This window comes from Cotesia typhae, unplaced genomic scaffold (assembly GCF_013202065.1).
Source record: "Cotesia typhae breed Kobodo isofemale line unplaced genomic scaffold, CoteBio_Ctyphae scaffold_91, whole genome shotgun sequence".
Lineage (NCBI taxonomy): Eukaryota > Metazoa > Arthropoda > Insecta > Hymenoptera > Braconidae > Cotesia > Cotesia typhae.
In genome coordinates, this window is record NW_027423781.1 from 1,588,819 (window position 1) to 1,610,056 (window position 21,238).

General features: G+C 29.2%; 6 protein-coding genes across 10 annotated transcripts; 4 read left to right on the forward strand and 2 right to left on the reverse strand.

Moving 5' to 3' along the window:
- The first annotated feature begins 72 nt into the window (after positions 1-72).
- Positions 73-1,049, forward strand: LOC141537390 (magnesium-dependent phosphatase 1). The gene is made up of 4 exons (XM_074258365.1): positions 73-252; positions 333-390; positions 471-689; positions 765-1,049. Exons 1-4 carry the CDS (start codon positions 204-206, stop codon positions 928-930), a joined length of 492 nt encoding a protein of 163 aa, XP_074114466.1. The 5' UTR covers positions 73-203; the 3' UTR covers positions 931-1,049.
- LOC141537386 (uncharacterized) lies at positions 931-2,231 on the reverse strand. The gene is made up of 5 exons (XM_074258358.1): positions 1,910-2,231; positions 1,697-1,849; positions 1,477-1,628; positions 1,244-1,401; positions 931-1,177 (listed from the first exon to the last, which is right to left on the reverse strand). The coding sequence occupies exons 1-5, from the start codon at positions 2,130-2,132 to the stop codon at positions 1,039-1,041; spliced, it is 825 nt and encodes a 274-aa protein (XP_074114459.1). The 5' UTR covers positions 2,133-2,231; the 3' UTR covers positions 931-1,038.
- Positions 2,232-3,007: 776 nt separating this feature from the next.
- Positions 3,008-8,558, forward strand: LOC141537389 (uncharacterized). Of its 2 annotated transcripts, XM_074258364.1 has the most exons (7): positions 3,008-3,214; positions 3,984-4,139; positions 4,860-5,487; positions 6,327-6,596; positions 7,647-7,835; positions 7,906-8,041; positions 8,235-8,558. In XM_074258364.1, exons 4-7 carry the CDS (start codon positions 6,374-6,376, stop codon positions 8,371-8,373), a joined length of 687 nt encoding a protein of 228 aa, XP_074114465.1. In that variant the 5' UTR covers positions 3,008-3,214; positions 3,984-4,139; positions 4,860-5,487; positions 6,327-6,373; the 3' UTR covers positions 8,374-8,558. The 2 variants fall into 2 exon arrangements, with proteins under 2 accessions (XP_074114465.1, XP_074114464.1); XM_074258363.1 differs by lacking the exon at positions 3,984-4,139.
- Positions 8,559-8,856: 298 nt separating this feature from the next.
- Positions 8,857-12,393, forward strand: LOC141537374 (uncharacterized). 2 transcript variants are annotated; one of them, XM_074258338.1, is made up of 3 exons: positions 8,857-9,084; positions 9,537-10,798; positions 11,725-12,393. In XM_074258338.1, exons 1-2 carry the CDS (start codon positions 8,963-8,965, stop codon positions 10,777-10,779), a joined length of 1,365 nt encoding a protein of 454 aa, XP_074114439.1. In that variant the 5' UTR covers positions 8,857-8,962; the 3' UTR covers positions 10,780-10,798; positions 11,725-12,393. The 2 variants fall into 2 exon arrangements, with proteins under 2 accessions (XP_074114439.1, XP_074114438.1); XM_074258337.1 differs by lacking the exon at positions 11,725-12,393 and having other exon boundaries at positions 9,537-10,846.
- LOC141537387 (uncharacterized) lies at positions 11,799-14,473 on the forward strand. Of its 2 annotated transcripts, none has more exons than XM_074258361.1 (3): positions 11,799-11,938; positions 12,485-12,795; positions 12,999-14,473. In XM_074258361.1, the coding sequence occupies exons 2-3, from the start codon at positions 12,509-12,511 to the stop codon at positions 13,447-13,449; spliced, it is 738 nt and encodes a 245-aa protein (XP_074114462.1). In that variant the 5' UTR covers positions 11,799-11,938; positions 12,485-12,508; the 3' UTR covers positions 13,450-14,473. The 2 variants fall into 2 exon arrangements, with proteins under 2 accessions (XP_074114462.1, XP_074114461.1); XM_074258360.1 differs by having other exon boundaries at positions 11,803-11,942.
- Positions 14,074-21,077, reverse strand: Stat92e (Signal transducer and transcription activator Stat92E). 2 transcript variants are annotated; one of them, XM_074258315.1, is made up of 6 exons: positions 20,808-21,077; positions 18,237-19,398; positions 16,712-17,507; positions 16,440-16,595; positions 15,656-15,878; positions 14,074-14,682 (listed from the first exon to the last, which is right to left on the reverse strand). In XM_074258315.1, exons 2-6 carry the CDS (start codon positions 19,359-19,361, stop codon positions 14,511-14,513), a joined length of 2,472 nt encoding a protein of 823 aa, XP_074114416.1. In that variant the 5' UTR covers positions 19,362-19,398; positions 20,808-21,077; the 3' UTR covers positions 14,074-14,510. The 2 variants fall into 2 exon arrangements, with proteins under 2 accessions (XP_074114416.1, XP_074114415.1); XM_074258314.1 differs by lacking the exon at positions 20,808-21,077 and adding an exon at positions 20,142-20,173.
- Positions 21,078-21,238: the final 161 nt, after the last annotated feature.

Sequence of the window (21,238 nt, forward strand, 5' to 3'; positions counted from 1 at the left end):
CAAAAAAAAAAATTCTAATTCGACATTTTGTCGATTTAGAATTTAAAAATAAACACACTGCGCCATCTGTTGCAAAATTTAATAACTGCGTCAGAATTGAAGGTAACGTCGTTTGTTTTGATAGTCAAGATTATTATTGTTATTGTAAAAAATATTTTGGGTTAAAAATAATCTCGTTACTTTATTTACAAACAAAATTAATAATGTCAGAAGAAAATAAAAAAAAACTTAAATTAATTGTCTTCGATTTGGGTAAGTAATTTTTTAATGATAAAAATTTTATATTAAAATTTAGTTATTTTTTGTAAATTAATTTTTTTTTTTTTTTTTAGATTATACACTGTGGCCATTTTGGGTGGACACACATGTTACTCCGCCATTTTGTCGAAAGTTAGTACCCTAATTATATTTTTAATAAAAAATGTTAATTTTTAATGATTATTAATTTCTTTAAAAACATTTTTCACCAGAAATGGCAAAGTAGTGGACGCCCGAGGGAAAAAAATAAAATTCTACGAACAAGTACCGGAAATTTTAGAAAATTTAGTCTCTCAAGGCATCGAGATAGGAATCGCTTCAAGGACGTCGGAAATAAAAGGAGCGTACCAATTACTTAAATTATTCAACTGGGAAAAATATATCAAGTACACTGAAATCTATCCAGGATGCAAAATCACGCATTTTAATAAGTAATATTTTTTTTGTTTTAAAAATGATCTTCAGAGGAATTAAATAAATTAAATTAAAATATTTTTTAATTCCAGGATTAAAAAAGCCTCGGGGGTAGATTTTAAAGACATGATCTTCTTCGATGATGAACACCGGAATATTTACGACCTAACTGAAGCTGGCGTTCTTTCAATTTTAGTTAAAGATGGCGTAACTAAAAGTGTTATTGCAGAAGGTCTAAATAAATTTAATTCCCGCTAAAAAATTTGAATTATAGATTAATAGATTTAATTGTACATTAGTAAGAAATATTATTATTATTATTATTATTATTATTATTATTATTGATCAATAATTAATTTATAAAAATTAAAACAAAACTGTGGTGGGATCGTTAACCTTAGCGACAACAATTACCGTTTCCTTGCGTTGAAGAATCAGTCGATTGTTTCTTAATTTTAATAAAATAACAATCGTAGGATGTACCAAGAAAATCACAAAGAAAATCCTAAAAAGGTCAGTAGTTTTTAAAATATTTAATTAATAAAATAAAATTGTAGGTTAAGAAACTTACCAGTAAGAGAATCCTAAATTAGCATCGGATTTAAAATCGCCAACAATGGTGTCCAAAATTCCGATGTTATTCTTGATCCAATTATTATAGTAACATCCGTAAATAATAAGAGCGATGAGATTTATTAAAAAGGCTGATATTGTTATTAAATAAATTCCCTTATATAAAATAAAAATTAAATATTTTTAATTAATGATGAAATTGTAAGTATAAATTTTATTTAAAATTTTTACCGTAATATTTAAAAAATTTATTGCTGGACTCATGAAACAATTTATTAAAATTAAAATAAATGAAGCATAGTAAATTATTATTGTTAAAATAATAAAAAATATTGCTGTTGCTGCTACTGATGCACTTAAAAATAATTCTTTAACTGCTAAACCTGTAATTAATATCATTATCAATTTATAATAATAAATTTTATAAATATTATAATAAATTTTAAATTACCGTGAGAAGAATTGTAATCAGCTGACCGCGTGGTAACAAAACAAGAAAATGGCGTCTCTTGTCCGAGGAACAACGAAATGGCTTCCTTTTTTCTTAACCCATCATATTGTTGGCAGCTCCAAATACAAATATTCTCATTAAAAATACAAGTAACTAAAAAATACAATGAATAATTAATTATTTAGTTATTTTAATTAATAAATTAATACTTACAATAAATGTCGTAAGATTTAGGACTAAGCAAAATCCTCCTAATCAAAATTCCGCTAAATAACCCGTAATTAATATTAGAATCTTGAACGTCTGTGATATTAGACTTAGCGGTTCCGTTGATCCAGAAATCCGTGGATAACGAAATAGTTCCAACGATAGCACACACTAGAGATACAGCTGCACTCCACTGGAGGTAATTAACATGTTCACGCTTCATTAACATCCTAATTAATTATTCAATTACAAAAATAATTATTTAAACACTTTTAATTTTATATAATAGGTTATCTGGAGCCCTAGGACTTATCTACTCCGGATACTGATAAAAGAGCGATTGTTGTTAAGGTAATATATTTTTATTAGATAAATATAAAATAAAATTTAATCCTCCAGGTATGTAACTAATATTTTACCGCAATCTAATACTATAAAATTTATTGGACAAAATTTTTAGAGAAATTAATATAAAAATTATTACAAAAAAAAAGGGTATTTTCTTCACTGTCTTAAAAATTTACTGAAATCAGCTGATTGTCAATTTTTTTATTTTTAACAAAAAAAATTATTTAAAAAATTTTCACTAACAATTTTTTTTTTAATTTTCACATTTAAAATAATTTATTTTACAATAATTAAATTGTTATAAAATTTTTAATGTAAGTTAACTTCACTGTCTTTAAAATTTACTGAAAAATCAGCTGATTGTCAATTTTAATAATTTTTAACAAAAAAAATTATTTAAATAAATTCCACTTACAATTTTTTATAATTTTCACATTTAGAATAATTTAATAAAATTTATTTTATAAATTTTATCAATAATTAACTTTTTTTAAAATTAATAAAAAAATTATTTAATGTCAGTTAACTTCTAGCAAGTGGCGCCAGCTGTCAATTTTAAAAGAAACTTCATAAAAGCGGCAGGTATATATATAGTTTCACCTGATTGTAGATTGTTCAGCTTGTTCAGCGACCCAATACGAAACAAGGATCCAGCATAAATATACATATATATATATATATATATATATATATATATATATATATATATATATATATATATATATATATCCGACAAGACTTAACAATTTACCCAACGTCAGTACCTGGTTAGCGTCCCAAACAGAGTATGGACGGTGTGTTTGTGATTAATTATTTAAGTTTCAGCTGTCGCGCCTGGAAACGACGCCTTGGATAATTTTTTGACAAAACAAATTTTTTTAAACAATTAATTATTAATTAATTAATAATTAATAATCACTGACAAAAATTATTTTTTTAAAAACACGTTTTGGATTTTTGAAGGTAAAAAATATTCATTTTTTTTTTAGTTTTCAAGTTATTATTATTGCGGTGGAAAAAAAGTGGGGGTATAAAGGGCAGAAATAATTTTTAAAAACAAGAACCGTTGGGTTGAATTTTATGTGCGAGAAAACGAGGTCGCAATCGTGTAACTGTCCGGATGATGCATCTGTATACTTTTATGATTATTATTATTATTATTAGTATTTATATTGCGATCGAAATTTTTCTTAAATTATTTTTATTTATTAAAAATTAATATTAAAATAAAATTAGCCGGCATTTAAAAATTATTAGAATTTTTTTTAATGAAAAAATTATTAAAAAAAAATTCTAAAAATTTAAAATGTCGACTAATTTTAATGAAAATAAATTTAGCATATATTTAATAATTTTTTTTTAACAAATAAATTATAACAAAAAAAAATTGACATTTAGAAATTTTAGAAAAATTAAAAATCCAATTTTTTAAAAATAATTTTTTTGAACTAATTTTTTTATTAAATAAAATTAAAAAATTTTTAGAATTATTTTTAACAAATAAATTATGGCAAAAAAATTGACATTTAGAAATTTAAAAAAATTAAAAATCATTTTTTTGTTAAATAAAATTAAAAAATTTTTAGAATTTTTTTTTATTGAAAAAATTATTACAAAAAAAAAGAAAAAAAAAATTTACACGTGTAAAAAATTTCAAAAACTGCAAGTACAATTTTTTAAAAATATTTTTTTATTTTAATTAAATTATTTTTTAAAAAATCAAAAAATTTAGGCTAATTTTAACGACAAAATAAATGGGAAAAAATAAAAATTACCGATATTTTATTTCCTGAAGGCTACTTACATTAAAAGTGGTGTAAGTGATTGGTTAATTATTTAATAATATTGTGACATATTATTTGGAAGTCGGAGAAATTTTATGTAACAGGTATTTTGTTATTTTATCTAAGTATTTAATTGTATAATAAAAAAAGGTCACCGATGAAATATTTATATTTAAAATCAATGAAAGTTATGTCACTAATAGTCACGAGGAAGTGTGTTAAATTAAAGATAGATTTTATTTAAAAACCGGTTGGCCATCGGCTAGCGCATATTTTGTCGATTATTCATTGAGAAGAAATATTTATTTGCTTTGAGATTTATTATTAATTTAGTTAGGTGAAATTGAAAGGATTTTTATTTTTTTTTTATTAACAAACTTTAATTTTTTTATTTATTAATTTATTAATTTTTGATATAGTTCATAGAAAAATTTCATTAAATTAATAATGAAATAATAATAAATTGTATAATTATCCAGTACTCCAATATTCAAGATACAGTTAGCAATAGTCTGAAAAAAAAAAATTATGAAATCTTGTATCGTGTTATGTGAACATTATTATATTATTTTAATATCAAGGAGTATATATCTCAAATAACTCGAGTAATTTAATACATATTAAATACACATCCATAATATAACAATTATTAATATTACAATCTAATTTTATTATCTTCATAACAGTAATATTATTAAATTAATTAAAATTGAATATTCCCTTAATTAATTTGCATGTAAAAAAAAAAATCCATCTTTTTTACTATTAAATATTCTTCACAAAATTAAATAAATTAAATAATTATAATTATTATTTATTTACAGACAATTCAACATTAAAAACACCAGAGAAGAAAAGAAGAAATTCCCAATGTTTAATGCCTACAAAAAATTCCGCTACAAAAAGCTGAATGATTAATTAATTTATTAATAATAATTACTGCAATAAATAAAAAGAGTGAATAATAATAATTATAACAATAATAATAAATTAAAGGGATAATTTAAAAAACTGGGGATTCCCAGTTAAAATAAAAAACCGTGGAAGGCTCAAGAAAATCAATAATAAGCCACTACGGGCTTTACCAAAATTCCTACTCATGCAGCAACGCACCCGGCAGCATCTACGGCTACCCAACGACTACCGCCACGACTACCCCCACTACTAGTTATTTGCCGGCGTATCCCCACTTCCAGAGCCAGTTTCAGCTTAACGAAGACTACCGCCCGATTTATTTTTATGTCGCCCAGCCTTATACTATTCCTTATACCTTCGCAAAGCGCCCTAAGAGTCATAATAACAACAATCACACCCTTTCTATTGGACGGTCCACCAGGAGCAAGAGTCGCGTCAAGTTTTCGAAGAAATTAAGCAACGCTCAATTTTCTCAGAAGGTTAAGCAAGGCGAATTTTCAAAGAGCTTGAATCAAGTTCAGTTTGTAGATCCGACAGGTAATTTTTTTTTTTTTTTAATATCAAAATTAATATTTTTAATTAATTATACAGTTTATAGCCAAAACAGTATTTTAGTTAATTATGCTTACATAAGTTAAAAAAATTTATTTTTATTATTTTTAATTACAATTTTCAATATTTTTATTTTATCAATTAATTACTTTGTCAAAAAAAAGAAATTATTTATAATTTAGAAAAATTTTTTTATTGATTAATTTAGTAAGAAAAATAATTTTCTGCGCTTCGCGTTTTAAAATACACTCTTTGCTCGTTTGACAACCTCTTATTATGTCATTTACCCCCACCAAAATTTTTAATAAAATATTTTGCCAACAGATGGCGTTGTGGGTTCTTGAAAATTTTTTTTTTATAAAAAAAATCAATTTTTTATTTTATTTATAATTTTTACCGTCTAAAAAAATTATTAAAAATTTTTTTGACTTTAAAAAATATTATTCAACATTTTTTAAAAATTCTTTTTTGAAAAAAAAAATTATTTATGAATTTATTTAGTAAAAAAAATCATTTTCTGCGCTTCGTGTTTTAGAACACGCTCTTTGCTCGTTTGCCAACCACTTACTACGTCATATACCCCCTTCACAATTTTATAATTAAATATTTAACCAACAGATGGCGCTGTAGTTAAATTTTAAAAACAATTTTTAAAAAAGTAGAAAATTTATCTGAAAAAAAAAAAATTCTAAATATAATTTTTAAAGAAAATATGTGCAAAGTATGTAAGTTACATTGACAAGCAGCCAACCGTGTCCTGTAAACTTTCACATAACCAGTGACAACTATAATTAATTATAACAATTTGTTTAAATTTTCTCCAGTTAAAACTTCTCCAAAAGAATTGCCGAGAAAACCAGTAGATCCCGCAATGACGTCTATGTTCAGAAGAGGAACAATTTTTGCGACGTTTTTCCTCTCATTAATCGGCGGAGGACTCGTTTGTGCGGCGCTGGTGACTCAGCACTGGGTCGAAGCCAAAGCTTGGCGGACTCCCAACCCCCAAGAGAGCGCCGGGAAAATTCATTTTGGTCTTCTCAATGGAAAAAAGGAGCTCAATGTCGCTTATGGCTGGCGTACCTATCACATTACAGGTAGTTATTATACATGTATAATTATAATGGTAATTATTATGTGCTAGAAGGGGAAAAATTAAAAAGGGGGTTTGCGGTTGAGCGCCTGACTGAATTATTGTACGCATGGTCATTACCCGCGGATATTGCACGTGGGCTTTTTTGTGATGTAAAGTTGGAGTTATAATTTATTTATATATTTTTTTTTTTCCTTTTTTATTTTGCAAACAAGTCACGTTCACTAAACATGTGTACGTTTTCTTAAAATAGCCTTCAATTAAACATATTTTATTTATACCACATATTTATAATCACTGTAAAAGCTATTAATATTCTTTATATGTCCTTGGAAATTATTTTGTGATTATGATTTTATTGATAAAAATTTATTATTATTATTATTATTATTATTATTATTAATAATAATTAGGAATTTTGCAGTGATTGCTGTAATTTGTAAACTGTAAAAAATTAAAATTTTGATTTTTATTCAATGACTTATTAAATTAAACTGTATTTTTTTAAATATTGACATTTTTTAAGATATAAGCTTATCTTGATGTTACAATCATCAAAAGCTTTCATTTGAGTACCCACTTGCATTTTTGATATATTTTTCATATATACATATATGTCATATATATAAATATATAAAATATATGAAAAATTGATGTGGGTACTCAAATTAAAGCTCTTGATGAGTATAACGTCAAAATGAGCTTATATCTTTAAAAATATCAATATTTCACAAGATACAAGGTCATTTCTTATTTATTGACATTCTTAAAAATATACGCTCATCTTGATGTTACACTTGTCAAGAGCTTTCATTTGAGTACCCACATGCATTTTTTATATATTTTTTATATATACATATATATAATATATATTAATATATAGAATATATAAAATATATGAAAAATTGATGTGGGTACTCAAATTAAAGGTCTCGATGAGTAGAATATCGGAATGAGCTTATATTTTTAAAAATGTCAATGGTTTACAAGATACAAGGTAATTTCTTAATTATGTATCTAGAAATTTTTAATTTATTAAATTAAAATTTTTCAGTTGCTCAAATGATTAAATCAGATCCAAATGTAATGGATTGGAGTCTTTGGATGTCAACATTAATAACAACATCAATGGCATTAATAGCTGCAGGATTATCAGCATTAATAGCCGTTCTAAATACAGCAACGACTCCCAGAGTTAAATTATTGTCTGTACCTGGTGTTTATATAATCAATAGCCTAACATGTGAGTATATTATTATTAATTAATTAATTAATAAAAATTTAAATTAATATTTTTTTATTGGAATTTACAGTAATATTATGTATTACGAGTGTCAGTACGTGGTTGGCCCAATTCTACACAAAATTACAAAACAACGTTCTGCCAAAAGAGGATGTCGATAATATGTGGACGAGTGAAGGTTCCGCGGAGCTAGGATACTCCTTTTGGTAAATTACCATTTGTTTTAGTTGCATTGTTTCATTCGAAGTGTCACGCTCGAGGGACAACAATCAACAAAGACAGAAACGAAAGTTTCCTTTCTATTTAAATTTTTTTATTTTTAAATAAAAATTTTTATCTTCTTTATTTATTTATTTTTTTAATTTTTTTTTTTTTTTTTTTTTTTTTTTTTTTTTGTAGGATGGTAGTTAGCGCCGGGGTTGTTCACCTTATCAGTATCGCTTTGGTTGGCTGGGGATCAGGAAGAGTTAAAGAAGATCGTATTGAGCACATACCTGCTCTTGAAGAAAAAACAGCTGCGGCCATAATGCTCTATTAATTAATTAATTAATTTGCTTCTTAGTGGTGATGTCAAATTATTTTGAATTAATTGTGATTAAATTATTTTAATCGTCAAATTTTGACCTCATAATTTTTGTCAGACATTTTTTTAATTAAAGACAAATTTTTTTAGTTTTTGACATCATCAATATTTTTAGATGTATTTAGAATTATTTATAATAATTGTATAAAAGCCATGTTTTAAATATTATTGCCAATTAATATATAAGTATTAATTAATATTATCTATTTTTTATAATGTTTAATTTTTTTACCAATAAATAGAATTATTAATTGTAATTATCATTATCATTATTATTGTTTTTTTAATTATTTTTGTCATTGTATTTTAATAATTTAAACACCCATACTGTGTAGAGGCGTGAGCATTAATTTAAATAGTTCGCGCCAAAATATTAAAACTACTTGCAGCGCCTCTAGTGGCAGAAAGTTGCAGTCTCATCTATTAGTTGTTGGAGGATAATAAACGGAGTAAACAGAAACAAACAGTACTTGTTACAAAAAGGTTATTATATTTCATAATATTGTTAAATTAAATTATTTATTTATATGAAGAAGAATTAAATATGGTGGCGTGTAAATTTTATCAAGCAGGAAATTGTCGATTTGGACAAAGTTGTCGGTTTGATCATATTAATAATTTTAGACGTCAAGGAAATGAGAAATATGGAGAAAATAAAAGTATATCGTAAGTTTTTTATTATTATTTTTATTTTATTAATTTAATTAATAATCTAATTAAATTAAATTGAGAACTATTGACATTTTTAAAGATATAAACTCATTCTGAAATTACACTCATCAAGACCTTTCATTTGAGTACCCACATGCATTTTTTATATATTTGTCATATATACATATATATGATATATATAAATATATAAAAAATATATGAAAAATTGATGTGGGTACTCAAATGAAAGGTCTTGATGAGTGTAATATCAGAATGAGTTTATATCTTTAAAAATGTCAATAGTTAAGAAAATACAATCTAATTTAACCAGAGTCATTATTTAATAAAGCAAAATTTTATTCATTTTTTTATAGCTGCTTTTATTATTGTGATTATAATTAGGACCTTGAAAATTGCAACAATAATAATAATAATAATAATAATAATAATAATAATAAATTTTCCAGGTTAGGAGTAGCTGAAGAAGTCCTAATAGCAGAACGTGGTAACCAATGGCCACTATCCTGCTTCGGTCCATTCAAAGAACAATCATGCATTCCGGGTTTCGAAGACATCTCCCCGGAAGAAGTCCGGTGGGAGATGTACCAAGCGGAGAAGAACAACACCGTTGAGCAAGCAAAGCAGCTGTTCCACCAACTGTGCCAGGAAGCGATGTCAAAGCGGAACGTCCTGAAGAATCCTATCATAGAAACCGCAAAAATGCTCGAGAAGCTCCACAAGGGCACCAGAGACCCTCAACAAGCTCCTAACAACGTTCTGCGAGGAACTTTGTTCCCCTCATCGGGGATCTTCGGTTCCCAAAACAGCACAAGTCCGTTCACCACGAGGAACTTCACTCCCACCACTACATCTTTGTTCTCCAGCACAGCGACCTCCACGCCATCTATTTTTGGTAGTAATAACTTCTCAGGAACCCAGAGTGGGGGTTCGATATTCGGTGGCGCCACCCAGCCGTCATTCTCTCAACCAAATTCGAGTGTTTTTTCAAATAACAATCCCGGGAGTATTTTCGGTGTTCCTGGAACTGGAACCGCCAGTAACTTCGGAACAAACACCTTTACTTCAACTGCGCCGACGAATTTGTTCACCAGCAGCGCAGCGCCATCTTCGGGGATTTTTACAACTACTTTAGGCGCCACCAATGCCTTAGCAAATCCTTTGTTTGCCCAGAAGAACACTCCCGCGTTTGGTGGCGCGCCGGTCTTTGGAACCGCCTCGAACTTCGGGAACACTGTTCCCGGGCTGTTCAACAAGCCCCAAGCTTCTGTATTTACTGCTAATAATAATAATCCTCTTCCAGGAAACACATTTGGAACCACAGCTCCTACATTTGTAGCCAATACAGCGCCAACTTTCGGCAATACTTTATTCAGTTCCGCGAGCACTGCGCCGTTCAACACCAGTTCCACATTTGGAACCAGTTCCACTTCTGGAACATCGACTACTGGTGCTGCCACCAGCACTAACACTACCTCTAGCAATTATTTTGCTCCATCCGGCCAACCCTTCGCCACCAATAATCCCTTTGGAACAGTGGCTGTTCCTGGAACCGCCAGCATTGATCCTAATTGCTATTCGCCGGCAGAGGTGCTTACGAATGAGGAGAAAAGTTACTTTGCGGCGGATAAATTTATATTGGGAAGAATTCCACTCAAGCCACCTAGTGCTGTGTTACATCCAAATCAATAACTTGCATTTAAACAAATACGTGAGCAGTATTTATTTTTTCTTGACAATAAATTTTATCTGCGTTGTGTATTCTCTAAAATTATTCCGAAATCTTAACTAAATACAATCGAAATTAAAAAAAAAACCCTTTATGATAACGAACCCCTATAATTTTAAAATTTACCTAGAAACATTTTACTACTCCTAAACAAATAGAAACAAAAAAAAAACACATTAAAAATAAGTTACCTAAATGCATTTTTCTTGGAGACGTTAACATAATGAACAACCCAAGAAAAACGCATTGGATTTTTTTTATCTTAATTCTCTAGGGTAATTAAATATCCATAAAGAGTCCCAAACAAATATAACTAAGTACCTACGACTCTTTGGAGTTTTAAAGTAATTTGTAAGCCTAACAGATGTACTTTTAAGATAACTAAAATTTTTCTTTATCACTTACGACAAACAAAATTTTATTACAGCACGACAGCTATTTAAAAATAATATTTGAAACTTAACGAAAATTAACCATAGAAAGAACATTAACATTCTATAAATAAATTATTTCTTTTATCAAAATAACTTATACTGATTTCAAAAATCAAATCAATTCTGAATTAAATGAGATGATACCAATAGAAAATTGTAACTTCGAAATATTAATCAAATTATCAATTTAAATTTACATCTGAATTATTTAAATAAGAATAGACAACCACGTGTTTATTAAAATCAATGGTTCGTCATAATTTTATTCAATAGGAAAATATTTTAATTGTAATATTATAAATACATAAATTTATCATAGGAAATAGGATGGAAATTATTAACATAATTCTTAAATATTTAAATAGTAAAATTGTAAAACTTAGATTATGAATGAAGCGAACTAACTATTAAGCGAATTAAACAATTAGCGATATTACTAATGTTAATAAATTTAAATAATTTTTTATAAACTAGAAGGACAAAATGTACATATCAGCGTATGTGTGAGTGCGCACGCACATAGGCTAGTATCTTGGGCGGGACCCAGTCGCTTTCCCTACGGAAAATGCAATGGGGCAGGGAACGGACCCCGGGAAACTGTTTCCTGATTGGACACAGTTTTCCCCCCCAAAAAAAACCCAAAGTCCGAACTCGAACGATCGATAAAAGGGGCCTTGTTCACAAAAACGTTGGTAATTTTTTCTGTTCAGTCTCATAAGCTACAAGTGTCCACACACTTTCCTGTAACAAGTGTTCACACACTTTCCTATAACAAGTGTCCTCACACTTTTATTATCCACGTTAGTTCACACTAACCAGTTCACGAATATCCTAATAATTTTTCATTAGTGAATTTAAATTAAGTTTGTATTGTAAAGTTTAGAATCAGTGAAATTAATAAGTTGCAAATATACACAAATTCTCATTCATTCAATCACAAAAATCCAGTATTTAACACGTTCCCGGTCTATAGGCTGAAAAGCTTGGGCCGAAAATAATTTAATTTATTTAGTCCAAATTTGGACGTAACAGCTGAAATAAGATAATTAATTTTTTTTATTAATGAATTAAATAACTTAGTTCTTGGTACTGCTGTAATTAAATACAACTTTACAATAAACAATTGCAAACTGCATAATTAAAGTTAGGTTGTGTCAGCGGCCATTTTTATTAATCTGAACATAGGAACTTAAAAATAATGTCACTGTTTATTTATATTTGATTTAATTTGAAGGAACCAAAATAAAAAGATGAAAATATGCAAGTGGAAATTAAAACTTGTTCCCGGTACTTCAAAAGACCGGCTATAGTGATTCCATCGGATAATATTAGACTCTGTAAGAAGCCGCTAGACGGAACTACTACTACCAGTTCTGCGTATGTCTATCATACAGGTTATCAACCGGTTAGTAGTTGTAAGCCCAAGAGGAACTATGTTCCTAGTGGAACTGAAGCTGCTAGTGAGACTACTCATAAGCTGAGCTACCAACCTCTGCCGATAGAGCACCGGGAACTGTTCCCTTGGGCACAGAAAAAACCTTATAGGTAAGTTTTTAGAATTTTAATAGTTAAGTTCCTGGAACCGGAGTTCCTAGAACTACAGTCCCTGGCACAAAGTTTCTTGGAACAGTCAATGGAACCAAGGTTATTGGAACAGTTCAAGGAACAATTGTTTCTGGAACAAAGGTTCTTGGAACAGTTCCCGGAACCAATGTTCCTAGAACTAAAAAATTTATGTTCCGTTCCAGACCTCCAAAAGCGGAACTAGCCTCGAACACAACGTACTCTGAAAGTTTTCTCCCCGTAGAAAATGCCTCCAGATCTATGCCAATAAAACCTCGGCAAAATTCTGAGTGGGTTAGAAAAAGTCAGTTCGCTGGAACAAGCTCCTACAGCGAGGCGTTTGTTCCACTTCAGATAGAACTTGTCGTCCCTAAAGTTCCGAGCGGGAACATTGGGTTCTCCAAAGACAAAATGGAAAGTGAGACGACTAACAAGCTGTCGTATAGGCACTGGGGACCTCTGGCGAGGAAAAGCTTACCTTCGAAGAAGAAACAGCCGTACCGGCGTCCCACTCAGCCCTTTGATGACAACTCCATCTATCGCAGCAGTTATGTAGCCCCTGAGGTTTATTGTTATGAAGAATGTGAGGGACCTTCTTGCCCTCTAGCGGGGAACTTTGGAATGTATCTTAATTAAAAATTTTTGAGTGTCTAAAATAAAAGAAAAATTAATCAATAATTATTCTTAAGCTTTTATTTGCGCTACAAATAAAATATTACATAATTTTTAATTTTTTTTATCATTAATATCTAATTATATAATTTATAGTATGGCCGTGGTCAAAATTTAACGGTGTTTTATATAAAATATTTATTTTTAATGCGTAGTTTTTAAGAGATCAATAGTTGATATATATTTTAGATAATTTCTTCTTATCTATAAATTTTTAAAGAACATAACATTGTAATTTAAATTTTATTTCTACGCTTGATTACGATTGATTTAAATTTTAATTTATATGAGTTTTTCTAAGGCACATGATTGTCGACATAATCACTTTTTAAAATTATCGGTACTAAAATATTAATAATCGTAGTTATAGACTATCTACAACTTTGGGACAAAAGTAATAACATAAAAAAAAATAGCTTCCACGGTTGTTTTTGGAGCAAGTAATGAATTAAAGGCCTCAAAAATTTTCGAAAAAAAAAAAAAAATCTATAGTTATAGTTATTATTGATAATTATTTTCGTTGTTAGAAAAAAATTAATATAAAAAGCACCAGATATTTTTTTTTCATTCATTACACTCCTTAAGGGTTTCTTTTTCTTTTTTTTTTTTTTTTTTTTTTTTATAAAATATTGGCTTTTTTTACGGTTATATTTTTGAATAATAATAATTTTTGAAATTTTATTATTATTATTATTATTATTACAAATTTTTGATAATAATTTATTATTTATCATGATTGGAGCTGTCAATTTGAATGATAATAATAATAATAATAATAATAAAATTTCAAAAACTAAAAATCTCCTTATAAAATTTTTTCCCGTAAAAAATGACCAACTTATCCAAAGTGTTATCTAAAATATAAAGTAAAAGTAAATATTTTGGTGTGCAAACTGTATATACACTAGCATACTTTTTTTTTTATAAATAAAATTAAATCTAACTATAATAATAACAATATTAATATTAAAAAAAAAAAAAAAAGAAATAGCAGTAGTCTTAGTTACTAATAAAAATAATAATAATTATTGTGGTTTGTACGATTGCATAAATTCATTGAATCCAAATCCATTGAGTGGGTCGAGGGCGAGATTTTCATCAATCGGCGGCATCTCAGAGTGGACCATAAGATCCGAGTAGTCCATCTCTCCAGGACGTTCCCCAGGATTTGAAGATTGACCCAGTCCCGGAGCGTAACTGTACCAGAAACACAACTCCAATTATTATTTTGGCAATCTAAATTTATTTATTTATTTAATTATCATTTTTATGTTAGAAAAAAAAATTTTTTTTTTCATTGTTTAATTAATTAATTTATTATTTAATGCAAGCCGGATTAGCCGATACGACCAAAAAAAAACAACCACAAGCGCGGACGGATTTTAATATTATTAAATTACGATTGCCAGTTTATCAATTGGAGTTGCGTCCTGTTTTTTTTTTTTTAATTTTTTAATTTTTTATCAAAATGAAATATTAAAAATATGTGGTTGTACCGGCTAGCTCCAGGCCTTAGTTATTATTATTATTTTAATATTTTGTTTTTTAATTAATTTTTTTTAGATGACCCGAAGCGATTTTAAATTGAAGCGATAAATAATATTCGGTACAATTTTTTTTTCTTTTTAATACTAGTAAAAATTTATCGCTTTTTTTTTTTTTTTTTTTTTTTTTTTTTTTTTTTTTTAAATAAGTATAGTTACTTTAGATAAAATAAATGTGTATAAAAAATTTGTAAATTCAGTATCAAAAATTACAATTATTAATATCAATGTAAATACAAAAATAGCAGACTTTTTTTTTTATTGTGCGGAATTTTATTGTTTAAGATTCTGCTGATTTTTGTATTAAATTACAGACATTTAAAAAATTAATTAAAAATTTTTTGTAGTAAAAAAAAATTAATTAGAATTTTTAACAAAATTTAAAAAATTAAAAAAAATTTTATTTAAAATTTGTATTTTAGATAAAACAAAAATTTAAATGTCTGTTAAAAATACTTTGCCTTAAAAATACTGCTTACGTTAAAAATACTCAAAAAAATATAATCAAAAGAATTATAAAAAAAAAATTCCGAGTATTTTTAAAATAAAGATTTAAGTATTGTAAATAATTTTAATTAATAAATCCGAGAAATACGAATCGATTAAGCTACATCCAAGGAACTGACCTGGATGCAACAGACGGCGTATCACGGACAGAAGTGTCGGGGCTGTGCGCCTGGAACATATTCGAGGGCGTTGCGGGGTAGCTCCCGTGACCTTGGTTGCTTCCCACGCCGATTACTGATGAGTGGGAGGGTGTAGAGCCGCCACCTCCCGGGCCACCCCATCCTGGCACGTGGGTCACCAAAAGGGGCTTTACATAGCCGTTGTTTGAAGTCGGTTGACTCTCTGAAAAATTCACAATTATTTTAGCCTATGGTTACGTTTTTAAAGATATAAGCTCATCTTGATGTTACACTCATCAAGAGCTTTCATTTGAGTACCCACATGCATTTTTTATATATTTTTCATATATACATATATATAATATATATAAATATATAAAATATATGAAAAATTGATGTGGGTATTCAAATGAAAGGTCTCGATGAGTATAACATCAGAATGAGCTTAAATCTTTAAAAATGCCAATAGTTCACAAGATACAAGGTCATTTCTTAATTATATAATATATATTTTGAAGATATAAGCTCATTACGATGTTACATTCATTAAGAGCTTTCATTTGAGTACCCACATGCATTTTTTATATATTTTTCATATATACATATATGTGATATATATAAATATATAAAATATATGAAAAATTGATGTGGGTACTCAAATGAAAGGTCTTGAGGAGTGTATTGTCGGGATGAACTTATAACTTTAAAAATGTCAATGGGTCACAAGATACAAGGTCATTTTTTAATTATGTATCTATAGATAATAATAATAAAATAATTTTACCCGTAAATGGCGTGTAGTACCGCGCAAATGCTTGATCCTTAGAAATATCAGGATACAAATAAAGTAAATGTTGCAAATCAGAAACTCGATCAGCCAGTGAACGAATAGCAAAGTCCTTGCTGGTAAATGGCTGTAGCATAAACACCCCAGTTTGATCTAAAAAAAATTAATTACTTAATTGAATTAATTAATTAATTAAAAGCACTTAGCAACTAAGTAATTAAGAAACTAATAAAATAAATGGATTTTTTATCTAAAAATAAAGAACTGACCTCCAACCCAAGCGATGGTGACCCCTCCAAGCTCAGAATCAGAGAACCTCATCAAGAAAGTGCCACTGGGACAGCTGGCGAGCATCTCCTCGGCCTGTTTCTTCCTGACGAACCCCAAGATGAATCCCTCGGTCCAGGGTCCGCGTAAGTGCTCCCTAGTGAGCTTCATCACGGCGTAGAACCATTCCCAGAAGGTAAAGTTCCGCTCAGGCAGCGGCTCCTTGCAGAACTGGGCCCAGCTGAGCATCAAGTTGGAGTAATCTTGGTCACCAGGGTACCCGCCCCTGAAGGCCTTCTCCGCGAGGAACCTCAGGTTGTCCTCCATCAGGTGTCTCCCGGTCGCGGACTTGAATTTTACATTCAGCGCCTCGGCGACTTGCGCCCAGGGAACTTTGTCGGGAACTGCGAACGGAACACGGCCTGGTTCCGCGAACGCGTTGTCCCAGGTGACGGTCGCCCACGCGTGCGGCTCCTGGTTCCCATGGACGATTACCACCACCGGCAGGCTCAGCGTCCACACCTGGAAGACTAGCTCTCCTCCTCCCACGCTGAACTGCGACTGGAACAGCAGCGAGAACTTCTCGTCCATCACTGACTCCGTTCCTTTTTTCTCCGCTCGCTTTATTTTCTTCAGCTGCATGTTACGGAAACTCACGCTCAGCTGACGCGTCGCTTGGTGGTACTCCATTGTTCCGGTGTTGTTTAAAATTTCGCCGCTAGCTTCCCCGCTTTTTGCCATTTTATCGCTTTTTAATAAGCTGTTTGCTTGCGCTTCACTTATTATGCTTACTTTTACCTAGAAAATTAATTTTCATTATTTTTAATTACAATTTTCAATATTTATTCATTTTTTATTTTTTTTTTTTTTTTTGTCAAAAAAATATTAAAAATTTTTTTGACTCAAAAAAACATTATTAAAAATTTTTCTGAGTTAAAAAAACATTATTTAAAATTTTTTTGCCAAGAAAAATTTTTTTTTACATTAATTTAGTAAAAAAAAAAAATTTTCTGTGCTTCGCATTTTAAAACACACTCTTTGCTCGTTTGCCAACCTCTTACAGCGTCATATACCCCCTCCACAATTTCCTAATTAAATAAATTTCTAACAGATGGCGTTGTAAGTCCGTAGAAAATTTTTATTATTTTTATATTTTTAAGACAATAAAAAAAAAAGTTTGAAGTTTTGATACGTCACAAATTAGTTATTATATTTTTTAACTTTTACAAAGTAAAAATTAATTTTATATAAAAAATTTATTAATTTTTTATTTTAATTATTGATTAATTTAATGGATAAAGTAATTTCTGCGCTTTATAATTTATTAAAAAAATTAATGTTACATTTTTTAGACCCATCTTTTTGATAAAATTAAAAATATAATTTTTTTTTCCCACCACCAATTGCTCTAAATAATTACTAAAAAATTTTTATCAATAATAATAATAATTAATTAAAAAAAAAATCTTAATATTGTTATTATTTCTTCATTAATGAAAACGATTAATTTTAATAATAATAACTAACCTGTGGAGGCGTCATATGAACATTAAGCTTCCCACCAACAAGTAACCTAACAGTGCTGGTAAACCTGGTATTAGTCTTCATGACCTGAGGAGGCTGTTTCTCAATAATAAAAGTACTAGTAACTAAAGAGCTGAGTAGCTGAGTAATCGAGGAGTTCAACTGGGGCAAAATATCTTGAACCCCTGGAGGATCCAGGGCGAACTTGAGTTTGAGCCTCTCAGCTTCTTTGATCTGCTGCCTGTTGAGCCAAATGAGTTCAGCAAGACTCTCGCACCACTCCTGAATAGAATCGAGAGTGGAATTAAAAGGCGCTCCATTACCGGCTAACTGCTGGTCTCTTTTCCAGCGTATGAGTTCATCATCAAGAACCTTGGACTGCAAGCTGTTCAATTTGGTGATGGTGTCTTTGAGTTTGTCCGCAAGAGTGAGCCTCAGCTGCATGAGATTAGCGACCTTGTGATTGAGGAGCTGTTCCTGCTGTTCCTTCTGCCTGCGGATCTTCTTCTCGGCGTCAATGCTCTGCTGGTTTTGGGGGTGAGTCGCCAGCTGCTGCAAGTGAGCGTTTAATTTAGTGCACTCGTGGTAAGAAATAGCAAAAGCTTCCTGCTCCTGCTCCATCTTCCGCAAGTCTTCTCCAGTTTCTTGAGTCCTTCGGCGCAGAGCCTCAACTTGCTGCGCAATCTCAGTCACCGAGTCTCCGACCATCATTCCAACTCTTCCGTGAGCCATGCTCATCAGTGCGCCTCCCAGGTTCTCCACCTGCGCCACCAGCTTCATCTCCGTTCCCAGACAGTGTCTGATTATCCGGAACAACGTCGTTGGGTTCGTGTTGTAACGCTGCCGGAACATCTTTGCCGCTTCCATCAGCTTCAATTTTGTCAGGAACAAATCTTCCGTTTGCAAAGATGCCGCTTTTGACTCCAGTTCCTGGATTAACGACCCAATTAGTCCCGATATGTACGGCTCGTGCTGCGGATTGTCCGGCTCTATGTCCGCCCACATTTTTTCCTCGATCCATGCCGCTAGGAAGTGACGCACCTCGATTGGAAAATGCTCTCCGTACACTGATCTTATCTGCTGTAATGCTTCTTGCGGGAGTTGTTGCGCTTTTGCCCACAACGCCATTTTTTTTTTTGCTATTTTTTTTATCGAGTTTTTGTTCCTGAGAAAAATTTCGTTTTAATTCATTAATAATTTTGCATTAACTATTCTACAACAATTTTATGATTAATATATTTTTTTACCAAGCATAATAATTTAAAATTTATAATAACAATCAATATTCTCTTTAATTTATTAAAAAATTTTTTCAAATTTAGAAACACAATTTTTCAAATTTTAATATCTAAACAAAATATTTTATCAATGCTCATGACATTCTAATCAACTAAATAAGTATATATTTATATTTTTTTTTTTTTTTTTTTATCAATTCCTGGTACACACTAGGTGAATTGTTTACTTATTTCCAGTGATTTTTTATCGAGTTCCAGGGATTGCACTATTAAAAAAATTATTTATTGTAATTTTATTAGTAAAATTACTTTTATAATTTTTTTTTTAATTTATTATTTAATATTTTGATTTTTTTTTATTTATTAAATTATAACAAAAAAATATTTAGAAAAAATTGCATGTGTAATTTTTTAAATTTTCTACATGTGAAATTTTTTTTTTCAATTTTTTTTTTAAATAATTTTTCAATAAAATAAATTATTAAAATTTTTAAATTTCGGCTAACTTAATTTTCATCGGATAATTTTAATGTTATAAAATCCACCGAAGAAGTTTAAAGTAAAAATTCATCCGAATTGTTATCTTCCACCTCCAGGACCTACGACAAAACCCATACCAGGTAGAAAGTCCATATTACTACCATGAGCCAGCACAAATAAATAAAAGTACCTGAACGAGACCTTCATGCGGCCTTGGATCTTACTTACTCATAAATTAAATCATACATACTTAATATTTAAACTCAACTTAAAAATTAACTTATTTTTTTTTAATTATTTAATAATTTTTTAAATAAAAAACTATTTTATAATTAAAAAAAAAAATTAATTGTCAAAAAAAAAAAATGTCTGACATTTTTTAAATAAAAAAATAATTTTATAATTTTATAAAAATTAAATTATATCAAAAAAATGTCTGACATTTTTTTCACTTAATTTTTTAAATAAAAATAATTATCAAGCTTTAAAAAAAAATAATAATAATAATAATAAAAAAAAAAAAAAACTGTAAATTGAACAGTGACGGGTGACGTCGAATGACGTCTTTCAAATAAAGTACGCGATAACTAAAATATAGATAAGATATTCATTTTCGCCACTCAGTATCTATCTATATATATTTATATATTTTTATATATATATATATATATATATATATATATATATATATATATATATATATATATATATATATATATATATATTTATTATTTTTTATAATCCATCATTGCACGTCACTTAGTACTAAATAAACAAATAAAATAAAATAAAGATTATTAATAATTATCTTAAAAAAATAAAAAAAGAATAACCTTCATTTTATTTTTCAGCTTACCTCTGATGGGAGTCACATTAAACTGGCGGGATTCTTTTTTTTTTTTCACGACTACAATATATATTTATGTATATTTATAATAGACACTGGACACTCACTTGATAATTTACAAAAAAAAATAGTTCTTTTAATTGTTTTAGATTTTATTTTGTGAATAATTGTTGATTATTGCACAGTGGAGGATTTCGTTGAGATTGAGAGGGACAGAATGAGAATATGAGAATGAGATCTAAGAAAGGTTGTCGGTTTTTTAGTGCGTCGCCTAACCCGTTGGTTCTCGGGCGAGCTAGCGCGGCGAAGTGCAAGGCGTAAGCCGATTCTTGGAATTTCGTACTGTAAGTATCCGTGTCGGAAGAATTATGGGGGAGGTCACGTGGTGTTCTTTACCGGGAATTGTTGCGCATGCGCAGATATTAGAGGAAAAAGGAATA

What these genes read in the sequence shown, in the direction of transcription:
- LOC141537390 (XM_074258365.1), top strand. Translation starts at nt 204, where the DNA reads ATGTCAGAAGAAAATAAAAAAAAACTTAAATTAATTGTCTTCGATTTG. An exon ending in ACTCCGCCATTTTGTCGAAA is followed by an intron (nt 391 to 470) that starts GTTAGTACCCTA and finishes ATTTTTCACCAG; the next exon opens with AAATGGCAAAGTAGTGGACG. An exon ending in AAAATCACGCATTTTAATAA is followed by an intron (nt 690 to 764) that starts GTAATATTTTTT and finishes TTTTAATTCCAG; the next exon opens with GATTAAAAAAGCCTCGGGGG.
- LOC141537386 (XM_074258358.1), bottom strand. Translation starts at nt 2,132, where the DNA reads ATGTTAATGAAGCGTGAACATGTTAATTACCTCCAGTGGAGTGCAGCT. An exon ending in TAAATTTTTTAAATATTACG is followed by an intron (nt 1,402 to 1,476) that starts GTAAAAATTTTA and finishes ATTTTATATAAG; the next exon opens with GGAATTTATTTAATAACAAT. An exon ending in AATTTAGGATTCTCTTACTG is followed by an intron (nt 1,178 to 1,243) that starts GTAAGTTTCTTA and finishes TGACCTTTTTAG; the next exon opens with GATTTTCTTTGTGATTTTCT.
- LOC141537389 (XM_074258364.1), top strand. Translation starts at nt 6,374, where the DNA reads ATGACGTCTATGTTCAGAAGAGGAACAATTTTTGCGACGTTTTTCCTC. An exon ending in TATAATCAATAGCCTAACAT is followed by an intron (nt 7,836 to 7,905) that starts GTGAGTATATTA and finishes TGGAATTTACAG; the next exon opens with TAATATTATGTATTACGAGT. An exon ending in GAGCTAGGATACTCCTTTTG is followed by an intron (nt 8,042 to 8,234) that starts GTAAATTACCAT and finishes TTTTTTTTGTAG; the next exon opens with GATGGTAGTTAGCGCCGGGG.
- LOC141537374 (XM_074258338.1), top strand. Translation starts at nt 8,963, where the DNA reads ATGGTGGCGTGTAAATTTTATCAAGCAGGAAATTGTCGATTTGGACAA. An exon ending in GGAGAAAATAAAAGTATATC is followed by an intron (nt 9,085 to 9,536) that starts GTAAGTTTTTTA and finishes TAAATTTTCCAG; the next exon opens with GTTAGGAGTAGCTGAAGAAG.
- LOC141537387 (XM_074258361.1), top strand. Translation starts at nt 12,509, where the DNA reads ATGCAAGTGGAAATTAAAACTTGTTCCCGGTACTTCAAAAGACCGGCT. An exon ending in GCACAGAAAAAACCTTATAG is followed by an intron (nt 12,796 to 12,998) that starts GTAAGTTTTTAG and finishes GTTCCGTTCCAG; the next exon opens with ACCTCCAAAAGCGGAACTAG.
- Stat92e (XM_074258314.1), bottom strand. An exon ending in TTCATATGACGCCTCCACAG is followed by an intron (nt 17,508 to 18,236) that starts GTTAGTTATTAT and finishes TTAATTTTCTAG; the next exon opens with GTAAAAGTAAGCATAATAAG. An exon ending in GTACTACACGCCATTTACGG is followed by an intron (nt 15,879 to 16,439) that starts GTAAAATTATTT and finishes TGAATTTTTCAG; the next exon opens with AGAGTCAACCGACTTCAAAC.